This window comes from Carassius gibelio, chromosome A8 (genome assembly GCF_023724105.1).
Source record: "Carassius gibelio isolate Cgi1373 ecotype wild population from Czech Republic chromosome A8, carGib1.2-hapl.c, whole genome shotgun sequence".
Taxonomy (NCBI): Eukaryota; Metazoa; Chordata; class Actinopteri; order Cypriniformes; family Cyprinidae; genus Carassius; species Carassius gibelio.
Window position 1 is genome coordinate 27544085 of NC_068378.1, and position 17577 is coordinate 27561661.

Sequence of the window (17577 nt, forward strand, 5' to 3'; positions counted from 1 at the left end):
GTGTGTGTGTGTGTGTGTGTGTGTGTGTGTGTGTGTGTGTGTGTGTGTTGTGAATAGTTTTTTTATTCTCTTTTGTTAGTCACTTTGAATAAAAGTATTTGTTTAATGCATAAATGTAAATTAGAAATCGAAACAAACCAAAATGAAGAATGCATCTACTGAGTATCTACACTAAGTAAACAGTTTAGGGTTGGTAAGATTTTGTTAATTATTATTCATTACATTGATCAAAAGTGACAGTAAAGGCATTTATATTTCTATTTCAAATGAATCCTGTTCTCTTGAACTTTCTGTTCATCAAAGAATCTTGAAAAATAAAATGTATCACAGTGTTCCACAAAAATAAAAAAATGTTTTCAACATTGCTAATAATCAGAAATGTATTATTCTGATTTCTGAAGATCATGTGACACTGAAGACTGGAGGAATGATGCTGAAAATACAGCGGAGCATCACAGAAATACATTACATTTGACTATATATTCAGAGAAAACAGCTATTTGCTTTTTTGTTTTTCTTTAACTATTATTCTTCAAATAAATGCAGCCTTTCTTAGCATGAGAGACAACAACAAAAGACCCCAAATGTTTGAACAATAATTTATTATTTCCATGAAGCAAGACGAGATCTATGGATGGCAGAAAGACAGTAGTTTGTCTGTTTACCAGGCTTAAGTTTGAGTGTTGCAAACTTTGAAACATTTAGTGCAAGTAAAAAGTGAAAAAGGTGAATTCTGGGAACACAAGAGTGCTATTTAGGAATAACCAATCGCTGACGTGAAGAGCATGACAGAATGCAAAACAGAGTGAAAAAATTAAAGCATGAACTAAAATAGCTCAAATCAAGCAAACACAAATAACTAAAAACAGAGCGGGAGATGATGCAGCTTCTGATGTAGCTTCAGTTCAGAGGAATGTGAACTGTAGATGTGTTTGATCAGATGCGGTGGATATAGAGACACACGTGTGCTTGTATTCCCACTGGGAGTGATGAAACAGCTATTTTTACCTGGTGACTGTCAGGAATGAAATCCTAAAATGAAGCAGAATGACAGATGAAACCAGTAAAGGATTCAAGAAGCACCAAGCTAAATTTACTTTCTGATTTTTTTTTTTTTTTTTTTTTTTTTTGCATTTTCCTTTTTTTCAGGATATCAGTGCATTTAGATGAAAATTACAAAAAATACAACGAAACAGAGACTGAAGAACAAGTTCAATAAACAGCCATATCACTGACAATTTTATACTATCATATTAGTATCACTGAGATACTATTAAAGTTTCTTATTAATAGTTTGAATTCATAAACAGCAGAGAGGCATGCGAACAAACTGAATTATTCTCCTATTTATCAGCATTACTATACTGTTTTTCCATGGATCTACTCACTAGTGAACACTAAAAGCACAGTGACATATGCAGTGCTTTAAGTGGCCCCAAAGAGGTGCCGGTACTCTATTATAGCCAAAAAAAAAAATGAAATTTTTTGATGACTCCCCTCATCCCCTGAGGTAACAACAACTATATTTAGGGGTTTTATATACAGCAGTCAACAGGCAACCTTAATAACAAATCCTTGTATTAGTTTGTGGATTTGCTTGAGCTAGAAAGAACTACTGAACATAAATAAAATGTGCAAAATGATTTTGAAAAAATACCCTTAGAAAGAGCTACTGCATCACTGCATTCAAACATCCAAACTGACTCAAATGATTCGCGAACCAGCTCCGAACTCCCAAACTTACTCAAATGAATCACGCTCCGAACCCCTGAACTGATTCAAATAATTCGCGATTCCCAAACTGACTCAAATGATTCGCGAACCCGCTTTGAACTCCCGAACTGATTCAAATGATTCGCGACGAACTCCCGAACTGACTCAAATGATTCGCGAACCCGCTACGAACTCCCGAACTAATTCAAATGATTCGCGATCCCCAAACTGACTCAAATGATTCGCGAACCCGCTTTGAACTCCCGAACTGATTCAAATGATCCGCAAAGCCCCTCTGAACTCCCGAACTGACTCAAATGAATCGCGATCCCGCTCCGAACTCCCGAACTGGTTCAAATGATTCACGCTCCATACTCCGAACTAGGAAGAATTGTGAACATACTGGTATGCTAAAAGCACGTTCTGGGCGCATGGAGAGGTGGTGGTACACTCAAGAGCTATATTTGGAAGTGGCGGTACTGAGTACTGTGCATAAAAGCACAGCACTTAAAGCACTGGACATATGCTAATACACCATTTACATGCAATAACTGTATTAAACTTTACTGTAATATTATTGTGACACCACCACGCTTTATACAGAAATATATACACTGTAAAAATTACTTTTCTAAGTCACCCAAAACTGAAAATCTCCTCACCCCCTCAGGTTATTCAAGATCAGGGTGAGTTTGTTTCTTCATCAGGTTTGGAGAAATGTAGCATTGCATCAGTGTCTCATCAAAGGATGCTCTGCAGTGAATGGGTGCCGTCAGAATGAGAGTCAGATAAAAACATCACAGCACCCCAGTCCATCAGTTAACATCTGGAGAAGATGAAAGCTGCGTCTTTGAACCCTCATTCTGACGGCACCCATTCACTCCAGAGCATCCATTGATGAGACACTGATGCAATGATGCATTCTCATATTCTTCACATATTCATTTCTGGCTGAACTATTCCTTTAATGTGCTCAGATCAAGCAGGGCTAAGCGTGTCTGTTTTCACACTGCCGTGTTTCTTCATACTGCTCTCACCGGAGAAGTCTTTTATGACGCTGTAATAAACACTTACAGTGCTTTTGCTGGCTCGGCTCTGATCTGACCTGCGTTTACAGACGCAGAGCCTCTTAAAAGCAGCACGAAACTTCTGCGACATGGCATTGTAGATGATGGGGTTGACGGCGCTGTTGGTGTAAATGCACATGCGACAGAAGAGCAGGAACCAGGTGTTGAGATACGGCGGATCCATGAAGGAATTCACAACCACTAGAGTCCGATACGGCATCCAGAGCAGAGCGAACAGAACCACCACCACCGCCAGCATCTTTGTGACCTGCAACACAAGTCTGCTTTATTAATACGATAGAGTAGAAGAAAATAGAAATATGAGCTGCTGCGTTGGTTTGGTGTATTTACTTTTAAATGCAGAGCAGTTGCACACGATTGCATAAGTTTGACACTTTCTGAAGAAATGCGAGTTGCGCTTTGATTCTCAAAATATGGAAATCGCAACATGAAGCTTGAAGTTTTTGGAGGTTGATTGGACTCTCTCTGATAATGCTGGTCTCTAAAAAATTGCTCAGATCCTCCTTAATGTGAATTTTAGCCTTTTATATTTATCTGTCAGGTAAAAGCGACAGTCTACATGTCTCAAAAACACTCCTGCTGACATATTATTGATTATATATGTAAAAATCATATTTTTGTAAGATGATACAGAACATTATCTCCCTAAAAATAATAATAATATAAATTATGGCTTTAATTATGGATCATAAAAAACATAATAAACAGTGGTTTGAGAGACAGACTTGTAATCTAAAGGTCACTTTCATATTTGTATGACAATATATAAATAAATATACATAAACAATTTTTATGAATTATATATGTGGAACACTTCGGAATATTATTTTCCCCATATTTTGACATATTTTAACCAAAGTCATTTGAAATATAAAAGTAGCCTGTTTACTTGCATTTAACATGTTTTTTTTTTTTGTGTGTGTGTATAAAAAATTACTTTAGCGGACTTAATTTTATGTTGACATCTCATTTTTGACCCTTAAACATATACATATATACACACACGCACACGCACACGCACACACGCACTCACACACTCGCACACGAACACACGCACTCACACTCACGCACTCGCACACGCACACACACACAGTATTCATAATGTATATATCAGAGTTATTATAGTTAACTAAAACCATTAAACTTATTTTAACTAGTTCCCAAAGAAACTTCACATTTTTATTTAGTTAAACTAAAATGAGTATTACTGAAATAACATTTTTTAATAATCTATATAAACATAAAAATCTAATAAAAACAATACCACAAAAAAATTCTACAACTTCAACAAAAACAAAATAAAAATAAAAAATAATTTAAACTATTAAAAAAAAAAAAAAAAAAAAAAAGCTATATAATATATATAGATTTTTCTTCTACACTATAAGCTACATTGGAAGACGAACAAATACATAAATATATACTTATTTCTTTCTTTAGAAATTATTCATAAAAACAAATGAAAAAATATATGTATATATTACCCAGACTCACATGAATATATAAAATAAAAAGAATAGTTTGTTTCTTTATGATTTCTAGGATGTAGATGATTGACAGAGCGCACCTGTTTTCTGGAAGACGCTGCGTTTGCTCTGCAGGACACTTTAACAGAGCTGTGTCGACGGCTCCGATGGACGGAGAGCTTCTGCTCGGACAGATTCACTGGCAGCGGGTCTCGAAACAAGATCCTGGCGATCAGACCGTAAAGAACCAAAGCCACGACGAGAGGAACCACATAAAACAGGGTGAAGTCCAGGAAGTAGATGGGCATATAGAGGTTCCTGGACACCCGATAGCCACAGCGAACCACGACGCCGTCAGAATAAACCGTCTCATTGGTGTCCACCAGGAAGAACCACATGATGCAGTACAGAGATGTGAAGATCCAGACGCAGGCGATGATCTTCTTGGCTCTCGATGCGGTGCAGATGAACTGGGCTTTGATGGAGTGGCAGATGGCGATGTAGCGCTCGATGGTGAAGGCCGTGATGGAGCAGGAGGAGACATTGATTCCCAGATACTGCAGGTACGTGATGCAAACACAGCCGGCATAACCGTAGATCCACGAAGACACAACCTCAGAGATGTTTGGTAAACCGGCGGCCAACAGCACGGTCAGATCAGCCATGGCTAAACTCACCAGGTAACAGTTGGTCGCGGTCATCATGTGTTTGCTACGGATCACCACCAGGACCACCATGACGTTCCCAGCGATTCCCACGCCACAGATGAGCAGCGACAGAGAGATGGTGACCGCCTGGACCTCCAGAGAGTTCTCCGGCATCGTGGTCAGAGTCTGACCGGCGCTGGAGTTTCTGTCAGTGCTGTTGTCCATCGTGGAGTTTCTCAAGATATCCTTATCATACCCATCTCAACAAAACTCCTGGAGAAAGTTAGAGAAGAATTCAGAAAAATGCACACCATTTCTTTCATGAGTTTTTAGATTTCTTCAGAATTTTTATTAATATTATTCATATTTATTTTTTTTAAAATTAGTTAAAATTTAGTATTTTTATTGTGTTTTTTATTTCTATATTTTTTATTTATTTTAGTTTTGCTCCTTTTAGTACATCAAGTTCCGAAAATGAGAAATAAAATAGTTTAAATAAAATAACATAAAAAAAAATTAATAGTGGAAAGAGAATAAATATATTTTTAATATGCATAGCGGAAAATAAATAAATAGTGGAAATAAATAAATAAAAATTAATATATATTTTAAAATGCCTTTTTATATTTAACTTTGTTTCAATTAAAGTGTATTTTATTTATATTTTATTTTAAAATGTTATTTTAGTCTGTTTTCAGTCAACCCTGATACACAATTCCATAATATGTACAGATCATTTTATACATTAACTGAAAAATACAGGCTGAAGGCTTATCACAGACACTTTTTTTAATGAGCTGCATCACTTCCACTGCGACATTTCATGCAAAACATAAATTAAAACAGTTACTTAGGACAAAGCCTTTATACACAGTTGAAAATCTAACTTTTAAGAAATGAATGCAGTTGTTTCACATATTTCGTGGACAGATGAACGCATGTGCTCTCAGATGCATGAAATGTCCCTCACCGTGAAGCTGGATGATCTTCCAGACGATGGATCTTCAGTTACAGTTCACGAACGAAAGGTGTTTCTTCTCCAGAGATCTGCAGCATCTGCTGAGAGCCAGCATCAGTCCTCTTCTTCTCTTCTCTCTCCTCCTCTTCAATCTCCCTCTCTTTAAACGACATGAATCTACATTGCATAAAACAACAGCAAACAAAGCCAACGTTTTATTAGCCCAATCAGAAAAGAGTGTCTTTTGGAGAATATTTAGATTATTTTGCACCTTCAGATTCCAGATTTTCAAATAAATATTGTCATATTTGAGACTCTTTATAGTTCAGAGTTCAGTGCAGCAGATTATCTGTTCGTTTATTTACTGGAATTTATTCTTAATATCTGAATTTTCTCATTTGTTATCCAGGTGGTCATTAACCGTTTATTTGACTTGTTTTCTCCTGATGCACACGTACTAAAATAAGTGCCATGCTTTAGACATCAAATGGATTTCAGATCACATTTACATTTGTGATTTGTGTGTTTTTTATTGATATTTATTTATTGCATAATATGAATTCTTTGTCAGCCTGATTAAGTTTATTTCAATTTTTTTTCTTAAATGTGGACTTGAACAGCATGCATTTTCCGCATTTCCCTTTGAGACGTGTCCTAGTGGACAAATGAGGTTCAAAAGACCTTAAATATTGACATCAAACACTGACGTCAAAACACAGGTCAGATATCCAGATCAGACTGACGTCAGAAACTTGATGTGCATTTAATATCCACACATTGATGTGCATTCGTCCACCATCCCACTGGGAACTCTGAATCGACTTCAAACACTGATGTCAGAACACAAATATCCAAATCAGAAACTCGATGTACATTATACATCCACACACACGTCCTTTATCATCCAGGAATAAAGCCATGGGTTGCTGTATAATGCAGAATGTTACAGAATTTGGCCAATTTTGAGTAGCGTTGCACAGACAATTCAGATTGAGATCAGAATAGGTGCATTTCATGTTGAATTTACATCTCTATTATTGAAGTTTCAAGAAATTGTCTTTCATAGCATAGGCTTTTTATATCAGTGTGTGGATGTGAAAAGGTTTGATTTGCATTTTTGACATCAGTGTTTGATGTTAATGTTTGTTTCTTCAGCATCAAGGTTCCCGCTGGGACTGACTGATTAAAGGAAGTGATTGAGCAGCTCAAATGAGTTTGATATTGAAAGCACTGTTTTTACATTAAATGTAATATTGTAACGTACTAAATGTCAGTGAATAAGCATTACAAATGTGTACAGGGAACTACTATGGGGATTTATTAAATATCACACACACACAGAATAAATAATCCAAACTAACAGAGTAGAACAGAAAGAGAGGCAGAAAATCGATCTGTATAAACAAAGATTAGTCAAACTGTACGATCAACCGATCAATAAACAGTCACACACCGCAGCAGACAGTGTGACGTGTGCAGAAAACATCTCATAAGTGCTGAAATCAGTGCGAATAAATCCATGCAAACACATATCAGGTGTATAAAGTGCACAAACACACCAGACCGAGACAACAGTGCAACTTAGCATTAAGAGACAGTAAGAGAAACACACACACACACACACACACACACACACTCAGTAGGGAATCTGGTTCTGATAGTACTGGATCATGTCATACGTTTTGCTCCTGGAACAATCAGGTAACGAGGTGGGTTATAATTTGGCGGGGGGGTTCAAATTGGGCAACCCTGAACCTCATGAGTTGATCTGCTCCCCCTAAAATAATCACTGGGTCATAGATGTCTTCATCTCATGTGAGTGGACATCATTTTAAACATACTCTGCTTAAATACTATTAATTTAAGTAAACAAATGTTTAATAAGGAGCAACATACCAAGTGCTTCTTCATAATATTCTGTCATCAATTACTCAGACTCATATTTTCCAAACCCACATGACTTTAATTGTACAATGAAACACATATCACAGTGTTGTTGTTGTTTCCATTCAGTGAAACATTCCTCAAAACGTCATCTTTTGTTTTTTACAGTAAAAAAAAAGAAAGTCATACATGTTTGGAACGACACGAGGCGAGTAAATGACAGAATGTTCCTTTTTGGGTGAACTATCCCTTTAAGGCAGCATTTCTCTTTTTTTTTTTTTTTTTTTTTTACATTCAGGTCATAAACAAGGCAAGAGTTAACTACTAATACAGACATGATCAAAGATAGTAATTCTCAGAACTGCAGAGAAACTACCAAGACTTCATAAAAGGTAAATAATTTAAGTTAATCTGTAGATACTTTAATATATGAGACCCAGATCTTAAATATGATGACCTGAATTTAGCACATTTTAAATGTAGTAAACTTCTCCAGCTACAAGAGGGGGCCACCTCACTAATAGTAGCTGAAAAACTCACCTAGCATAACATGCTACAGCTAAAGAACAAAGTATAGGCCAAAAACACAAACAAATGGCCACAAAATTAAAGGGTTAATTCACCTAAAAAATTACTTTAACTCACCCTCATGTATTTTCCAAACCTGTATGAGTTTCTTTAAATATTTTGAAGAATGTTGGAAAGTTCAATAAATGAATGGCAGAGGGCCGGGCCAGCGATGATGTAACTAAAGTACTTTATACACAAAATGTTCATAGAGCATTAGCACACCATAGCAAGAGTAAGCATTATTTGAGTTGTGCATAAAGTGCTGGTGTTGAAACAGGCAGGATTGTATTTTTACTAATGGACTTAACACTGGTTAGTGTAAATGGGCTGAAATGACAATGTTTTATACAGCCTCAGATCTAAGGGGAATTCATAACATAACTTTATGGCAGGTTTATGATAAGGGGACACACCTGTTTTGAATGAGTCATGTTGTGCTTGTATGTTTTGACACAATTACTGTTGGAGGAATGTCTCCATATTGTCAGATTTTGTTGGATGTCGGTCTGACAGTGAAGCAAGGGGACAGTGGGATACATGATGGTCTGAGTCTGTTTGTGCACTATGTGTTTCTAACACTTTTTAATGACTGAGATGTTGAAGTCAAATGCACCCAGGTAGAAATCCTTCGCTGGATCTGAGACAGAACCAATGATCTCTTCAACCAAGTGCTCCAGCTGCTCTCAACTGTCAGCTAGAGAAAACACAAATCCCACAGAACAGAAGAGTAAAGCAAATATCACCAATTATCTTCAACATGGGGTTTACTTACGGTCTCTGGCAAACTCCTTCCAGCTTCATGCTCTTCAAGAGGTTTTGTGACGTGTCTGGGCGATGCCTTACAGAAGTTTCTGGAAAACTGAAGCAGAAACACACACACACACACCTCATTCATGCATACAGAGAAACACATTATGTGCCAAATGTTTGTTAAAGTTAATTGAATACTTCAATTGAAACTTTGCTGTGATAACGAGTGATAAATCTGTGTTTGGTGAATGTTCTTTTGTATTCCACAGAAGAAAGTTGCTAACAGATTTGATGAGAAGCATCTTCCTTCTTTTCTTTTCTTTTCTTTTCTGTTCATACCAATGAACTCGATCACCATGAGCATGAGGCAAGCCACATTAATCGCTGAGTGCTGTCCAAACATGTTACAGCACAAGGATTGAATCAACCATCTTTAGAAGGGGTTTTCCAGCCCAAAGTGAATCCAACAGCTCAGTCTCAATGACTCAAGAACTATCAGGCTATGGAACCTTCTGGAACTCCAACTGTAAAACAATCCCATCCCATTCCTCATAGGCCTCGCTCTTAAAGATGATAGAGTGACGTCTGATTTGACGTCAGAAGGCGGAAAATTCCAGTCCAACACCAAAATAACTTTCATTTTCATGGAAGAGAAAACATTTGCAGGATAGGTGTTTGATGTCATTCTTCTAGCTCTTTCCATCAATGATCAAGCAATTTGTTTTTTTGGAAAAACACTTTAGCAAATACTTTATTTTCTACTAGTCCGATATTAAATTGGAATTACAGTAACTTTAAAAACACCACTTTTATGCTCGTGAACCTTAAACAAATACTTATATTGGTTCAATACACTGCCTTATATTCATTTGAATAATTTAAAATAAAAAATATAACATGGACAATAATGCAAACATAAACATTAAAAAACAGAGATTGCTGTTAATGTTTTCTCTGTTTATCCTTCCAAAGGAATTATTAGCTTGTCGAAATTATTGTTTAAACTGGAAAAAGTTCAGTGTGTCATGTGATGGTATGAGCCTCCTATAAATTTAGATTTAAAAAAACGTATTCCATTCCAAAATTTCTGTTTGTCATAAATCAGCGTTATTTCTGTAGCACTTTACACAATACAGACTGCCAGTTCAAAACACAAATGTCATGAATTTTTCCATAGTGCAGAACAATAATCTGGAATGTTTGCTACCATACATTTAATCTTTTGGTGTTTTGGAAACAACTAAAATGTATTATGATGCTTTGTAAAATGGCAAAATTGAGTTACATTGTAAATTTTATTGAAATGAAATCAAAGACATTAGACACAATGTAATTCATGTCCTGCTCCAATATGAGGCTGTGAAGAGAGTGAATTCTGTTCTCAAGGAAATTCAGGTGTGCTCTGATAGGTGTAAAGAGCAACTAAGGGACTGCTTCTATTAGACTAACTGGGACATTTTCTTCCAATCTTGTCAGGGTGCAGATGAGCTCACAGACACTATTACATCATATTTATCTGAAACAAAAAAATTTAGAAAATCTTCCAAAAAAACATGCCCTGTGTATCTTTCTTAATGAAAGAAAGTTTGCTTTTTAAACACAGAATTACTGTGTGAGAAAATGAGACATTTGAGGTGGGGGGAAATATGGGGCGTTAACATGACGTGTTTTAAAGCCTTAAGCTGCTAGCAAGATTAAACTTGTTTTGAGTGAAGTGCAGGGATTCTTCTGACCAAATTGTAAGCAATTTAAAAGGCTTAAAATATAGGCCGGAATTGACTGATTTACCTTACCTAAGAATAATAAAGTTAAAGGTAATAAGATTAAAGTCCATACCACGTAAGAAGAACTTAAGATAAACGAGTCACCTTCATTGAACAGGAGTCAAATGGGATTGGAACAAAGTCCTTCTTTGTTCCTATGTTCCAAAAACATCCTACAGGTATGTTCCAGGATTAAGGTTGAGGATGGGATTAGGGGAACATTTACCTTTTGGGTACACCATCTCTTTAACCACACATTAGTTGTGCTTGTAATACATACTTGTGATTTCCTATGCTTTACTATTTTTTCTTATAAAACAGTACATTTGAAAATTCATGGATAACAGCAATGGTAATGTGTGTGAATAGAGTATAAGAAATGTAAGCGCGTTTAGCAACAACCACGCTTGCTGATGCTAACGGGCTATAAGCTAATAGCAGACCCGGGAGATCAAAATAAAACTAGTGATAGCGAGGCACTCTGATTGTTATTGCTGTAGAATACAATAGAGGATATATTCACACGTTATATAAACTGAAACGATGATGTATAAAATTGATTTGAAAGTTAAAAATAGTCGATAAAAAGAATATAGTGACGGTGCTCAAACACAGGACAGATGCCAACAACAAACAGGAAGTGACGCCTTTCTTTAATGCCAGTCCTTTGACTGATCTTTGCCTAAATTAAATGAATTTGCCCTAAATTAAAAACAACACCAACATGTGCTTGTGAAACTTACAAATAGGACAAGCAATCCAGGTGTGTATATACTGTATATTATACACAATATAATGTCAGTTACAATGTTTAATGTATTTAACAGTGTAACCTCCAAACATTAAAATAAGTAATAAAAAAAATTGATGTTTTTAATTTTTTGTCATCTAAAAATATAAATGTGTGAGGGGGATAAATTCATTTCAGTTGTGGGTATCTGTGTTACCCCAGAGCACAAAAGCAAATATGCCAAATATGATCCTATCTTAAAACATACATCAATGTAAAGCTTATTTATTCAGCTTTCTTGTGATGTATAAATCTCAATTTCGAAAAACGAATACTTTAGACTGGTTTTGTGGTCCATGGTCACGGCGACACATGGTGAATTCTGGTTTGTTACTGAAGTTGTGCTTAACATGCAGCCTTTTATCTCTCTTACATTTACATTACATTACATTTATTCATATAGCAGACACTTTTATCCAAAGCGACTTACAGATGAGGACAGTGGAAGCAATCAAAAACAACAAAAAGAGCAATGATATATAAGTGCTATAACAAGTCTCAGTTAGCTTAACACAGTACACGTAGCATGGGATTTTAAATAATATAATAAATAAAAAGAAAACAGATAGAATAGTCTTTACACACACACACACACACACACACACAAACATATATATATATACATACAGGATGTGGGTTAACGGTATGATTTGTTTATGCTGAGCCCACAACTTCCTGCTTATGTGATGATGCTTTTTAGGGTGATTTACTGACAGCGGTTCTACTCAAATTGGGGGAAGTGAGGCAGAAAAATATCTACTATTGTGGTACCTCAGTAGTGTTATGATGGCTGTGTATAAGCTCTGAACAATCATTAAATTAAATAAGCCTGTTTCATTGAAGTTGATTAGTTATGAGATTTAAGTAACTGCTACACTAAATGTTCATTGTCGATGTGGTTAATAATGGTGTCTTTGGCGTAGAGTATTTTCTCTGTATTTGGAGATTGGCTTTGGGACTGAGCACCGAGATTGTGTACTGTACAAATGGTTTGGTTTACTGCAGTGTACTTTCGCTGAAGCATGTTGTGTCTTGTTGTTCATGTAAATTAAAACTTCAGGTGACTGGTAAATAACTTGTTTTTTGTTTCCTTTTTTAAAAGGGCAGACCTGTCACTGTTTCTTGTACATTTAAGTTTTTTCTGTATTTTATCTGTTTTTTATTTTATTTTGATTACATATTTGATTTCTTTGGATAATATTAAATATTGTTTGTGTTATTTGTCTTTTGTTATCTGTGTGTTAATCTCCTTTTTGTCATTTACTGGTGACTGAATGTGTGTGAGAACAGGCCCACCCCTTCTTTCAGTCTTGAAGAGAGAGAATCCATACTTTTATGGATTTATTTTTGGCAAACAGATGTTTTTATTTCAGGACAATAAAAGTATATTTGCTAAATTCTCAGTTTGATTATTTATAATAGAGTTTGGGGATTTATAGAGGCTCCTCCTGCCTTTTTTAGGAGGTGGAGTAGTCAAATTATACTTTCAATATATATAAATCTTTTCATTGTGCAATATATTTTTCATTTGCAGGACCTTTTGTTATAATCCGTTTTACAAATAAATGGGGTTTAAGAACAGGGAGGATGTCTCGTTAGCATAAGCACAATAACCAGATGAACCCCTAGTTCTGAATGAAGTGCTTGTGTTGAAACAGACAGGAGTGTGTGTTAACTGATGGATCAAACACTGGTTAGCGGGACTGGGCTGAACAGGGTGTGTTTGAACTGGGATCTTAGGGAAAACCTGTAGAACAGGTTTATTTGAGACATGAGTCATATTGTGCTTGCAGGTACACTTTTTAATGGAGGATTGTATCTTTAATGTCAGATTTTGTTGGATAATGGTCTGAATGTTACTGAGAACAGTGTAATGGAGGGGAAATGGGGACTGAAAAGGATGATGGGATTCAGGATGATGGTCTGAGCTGCTTTTTGCTCTGATTTCACTGGATTTCAGTGTTTCTAGTACTTTATAATGCCCATGAAACTGGCGAGTCAAATCTGCTGGTGGAAATCTTTAGCTGGACCCAAAAGAGAACCAATGATCTCTTAAACCATAAACACAGAGACAGACAGACCGACTGAATAACAGAGCAAAGCAAATTGGGTTTAGTTACCGTTTGATGATCTCCTTCCTACTTAACGCTCTTCAAGACGTTCTGGTTGCTGACAATCACAGAAGCTTCTGGAGAGTTCAAGTGTGCCTAGTGTTCCTCACTGAAGCAGTTCAGAAAAAACACTCACATTAAACACTGACTGCTGTCCAAACCTATGAGCTGTGGCACAGGAGGACAGCAGCTGCCATTAAAAGGGCTTTTCAATCCAAAATGGAGTCAACCCTGCAGCTGTACGCTCCAACAACCTCATGATGTCAGTCCTGAAGATGTACGCTCAGAGGTTTGACCCGAGGCTCGTCAAATTTGACAGAACTTACAACGTCAGTGGGGCAGTAAAGTTCTGCTAGCACAGTCAGTTCAGTGCAGCTCAACGCAAACTCGGCCGTTCATAGCCACCTGCCATCTGAACATGTGCCAGAGAGTTCAACAACATCCAATCACAAGTCAGAGATCTCAGGTGATTTGACGTCAGAAGAATAAAAAAAATAAAAAAAAACTGGAGTTCCCCTATCATCTGACAACAGTTTCGTTTCCTTTGAAGGGAGAAAATTTACAGGAAACCTGCTTCACTCTATTCTTTATTGCTCTTTTTTTAAATCAGTGATGCTGAATATGCTTTATCCCACATCACACATGAACTAATGTCCAAAAGAGTTGGACTCAACAGCTCAATCTCGAATGGCCCAAGAACCTTCTGTAAACACAACTCGAGAGCAACTCCATCTCTCTTGAAGACAAATAAATTATGACTTTGCTTGTTCTCAGAGCAAACAAGCTGAAGGATCTTCTCCTCACCTGTTGAAGGTCTTTGATACTGAAGTTTGTACTGAAGTCAACCGCACCAGAGAAGATACACACACACTTGAGTGAACAAAAACTCACAAGAAGAGTTTTCTTTTATTTTAAAATAATTGTCAATTTAGTCTGCCCACTCATCACCACTCATCACCCTTTTAGGGGTTCATTGGATGGTTTCAGAGTTTTCAAGACATTTTCAGGCAGTTCACCGGATAGTTTCAGTGTAATTGGTTGGTAATTGGTAATTGGTTCCTTGGGTAGTTTCAGTTTTCTCTCCCCATTTCTCAATCAATCTGTTGACACCCGAAATAATTTGGCAAACAGCCGATGCCAACTTGAGCCAGCTGAGCCCAGCTGACAAAATCTTAACCAAGTCGAATAGACTTGAACCAATCTGGAACACTTGTTCAGTAAACTGGAACAGAGACTCGAGTGGCTTTCCTGCTTCTCTCAAACGTCCAAACCATCGCCGGATTTTTGCCAAAGGCCAAGCAGGTGACTTTTCTGTAGTAACCAAGTCAGGTTTAATTCTGATTAGCAATGACATATCTTTTATCTCAGTGAACTCGAGACGACTTTCTGTAAATTATTTAAGTTTTCTAGAAATTTCTACAAGCAGCTGAACCACTCCTGGCTTCTTTCTCCCTGCAGATGGAGAGTCCAAATGAGCGAGGGTAGGACGCGTTTACAGATTTATGTTGTCTCCGCCCACTTCCTCCGTGAGCTTGTCTCCGCCCACTTCCTCTGTGAGCTTGTCCCCGCCCACTTCCTCCGTGCTCTTGTGTCCGCCCACAATAAGCAGAACATTTTCAATCCAAAATGATGTCATCCCTGCAGCTGTACACTCTGACAATCTCATGATGTCATCCCTGCAAGCGTACACAACATCCAATGAAAATTTGAAGATCTCAGGTGATTTAACATCAGAAGATGAAGAACAAAAAAGGAATAGTAAAGGAACACTTCTTTTGTTTTGTTTTTCATTTTGTTTGAAGAGTGAACATTTACAGGAAACATGCTTCACTCTGTTATTTATGCTCCTTTTCTTAATACAAGATGCATAGAATGCTTTTCCTTTTTTTCAGAAACGATGAAGCACCAATGACAATTTAGAGATCTCAGGTGATTTGACGTCAGAAGAATAAAAAAAGAAAAACAACAGTTTCGTTTTCTTTGAAGGGAGAACATTTACCGGAAACCTGCTTCAACCTGTTAATTATGCTCTCTTTTTTAATACATAGAATTTTCCTTTTTTTAGGAACGATAAAGCACTTTTTATTATATTAGACAAAGATTAACATTTTTATTAACATTTTTAAAGAATAAAATGTATAAACAAAAGGACTTATCACTGAGGTCAAACAAACTACAAATACTTCCAGTTTAATATACTGCCCTCTATTTATTTGAACATAAAAAAAAGGTTCAAGTAAACAAAATACAAAACAAACAAAAACAGAGAAAAGCATTAGTTATTTCCGTAGGTTTGTCATTTAACTGGACTTTTAACTATTGAGTTTAACTGGAAAAGACGTGTGCATTGAGCTCATGCTCTCACTTACAAATTTAGATTTAGATTATTATGAGTTCCCATTAATGCATTAAAAATGAGTACTTAATTTATTAGTAATGAATACATCTGTTCATTGTTAGCTCATGGTAGCTCACCTTCCATTTAATGATATTAACAGGAACTATTTTTGATAATGTTTTTGTCAGGACATGCACAGGAGTCAAAGGTAGGTGAATTCAGTACACAGTGTTTATCAGTGATTCAAGTGTTCGGTGAATACTCCGTGTTTACAAGTGCAGGCAGTACGATGCACACAGGGGATTGGATCATAGACAGGTGAGTATGCTTGATTCAGGAGTGTCACAGCCACAGTCTCAGATCGCTCATATTCGTTCTCTTCCTTTACAGAGGCCGAAGTCAATTCCAGCTCAGGATAAACACAGGAGACTACAGAGACCGATGGCCTCTACTCGTCTCATCTGAACTACCAGAGCCTCCCCTCATCTCGGGACCATGTCTCGGAGCACGTCGTTGACGAGTGCCTGAAAGACCGCCGGGGTGTTGGAAAGCCCAAATGGCATAACTAAATATTCAAAATGCCCTGTATGGGTGTTAAAGGCTGTCTTCCAATCGTCCCCTCCCTAATCCAAACCAAGTGATAAGCACTGCGAAGGTCCAACTTCGTAAAGATGGTTGCCCCCTGAAGGAGCTTGAAGACCGATGACATCAACGGCAAAGGATTCTTTACCGTGATGTCATTCAACCCCCGTTAGTCAATGCAGGGGCACTGCATTGACTATCGATCAATCCTACTTCTCCACGAAGAAGAACCCCACCCCGGCTGGAGAGGACAAGAGACGGATAATGCCTTCTACCAGAGAATCATGTATATACCTCCATGGCTTCCCACTCTAGACCAGACAGAGAGTAAAGCTCTAGTGAATAGATCTCGTCCTTCACCTGCTCAGCCAGGCCATGGAGGAAGTGATCCCAGAGAGCCTTCTCATTCCAGCCGCAGGACGCGGCGAGCGTGCAGAACTGAATGCAGTAACCGGACACTGACTGCTCTCCCTGCTGAAGCAGCAACAACGCTCGTGCTGCTTCAATACCGCGTGCTGGCGGGTCAAACACCTTGCACAGCTCCTTCGAGAATGCCTCAAACGACGCACAACAGTCATGCTTTTGCTGTCTACATGGTAAAAGCCCTGCATTTCAGCCCATGTAGCGGCGAGCATGCATTTCTGCGTCTGCACCTACTGCTGCGGGCCACGCAGCAAAGAAGAGAGCGCTGGCCGAGTTTGAAAACATTGTGGGGCAGGACGAGGATGACGACGATGATGTACAGCAATATATGCGCCTCAATCACAACATGGAAGGTGATGGACGAGATGTACTGCTATGGTGGAAACAGCACGAGACCCTGCGACTGTCAAGGCTGGCTCGCTCTGTGTTTAGTGTCCCGCCAGCAGCAGCAGCGAACGTGTCTTCAGCGCAGCGGGAAGAGAGGAGGACGGGGT

The 17577-nt window shown here is 37.6% G+C and overlaps 2 protein-coding genes across 3 annotated transcripts in view; both read right to left on the reverse strand.

Annotated features, from left to right (window-relative positions):
• Positions 1 to 628: 628 nt before the first annotated feature.
• On the reverse strand, positions 629 to 6042 carry LOC128019103 (thyrotropin-releasing hormone receptor). Of its 2 annotated transcripts, XM_052605107.1 has the most exons (4): positions 5885 to 6042; positions 4369 to 5187; positions 2788 to 3048; positions 629 to 1032 (listed from the first exon to the last, which is right to left on the reverse strand). In XM_052605107.1, exons 2-4 carry the CDS (start codon positions 5137 to 5139, stop codon positions 937 to 939), a joined length of 1128 nt encoding a protein of 375 aa, XP_052461067.1. In that variant the 5' UTR covers positions 5140 to 5187; positions 5885 to 6042; the 3' UTR covers positions 629 to 936. The 2 variants fall into 2 exon arrangements, with proteins under 2 accessions (XP_052461067.1, XP_052461066.1); XM_052605106.1 differs by lacking the exon at positions 629 to 1032 and having other exon boundaries at positions 2625 to 3048.
• A 1290-nt stretch (positions 6043 to 7332) lies between these two features.
• LOC128019104 (phosphatidylinositol 4-kinase alpha) overlaps positions 7333 to 17577 on the reverse strand; it is a 152436-nt gene continuing 142191 nt past the window's right edge. The window contains exon 56 of the mRNA XM_052605110.1: positions 7333 to 7478. The gene's annotated coding sequence lies outside the window, so the exon portion shown is untranslated. The remainder of the gene's footprint in view (positions 7479 to 17577) is intronic.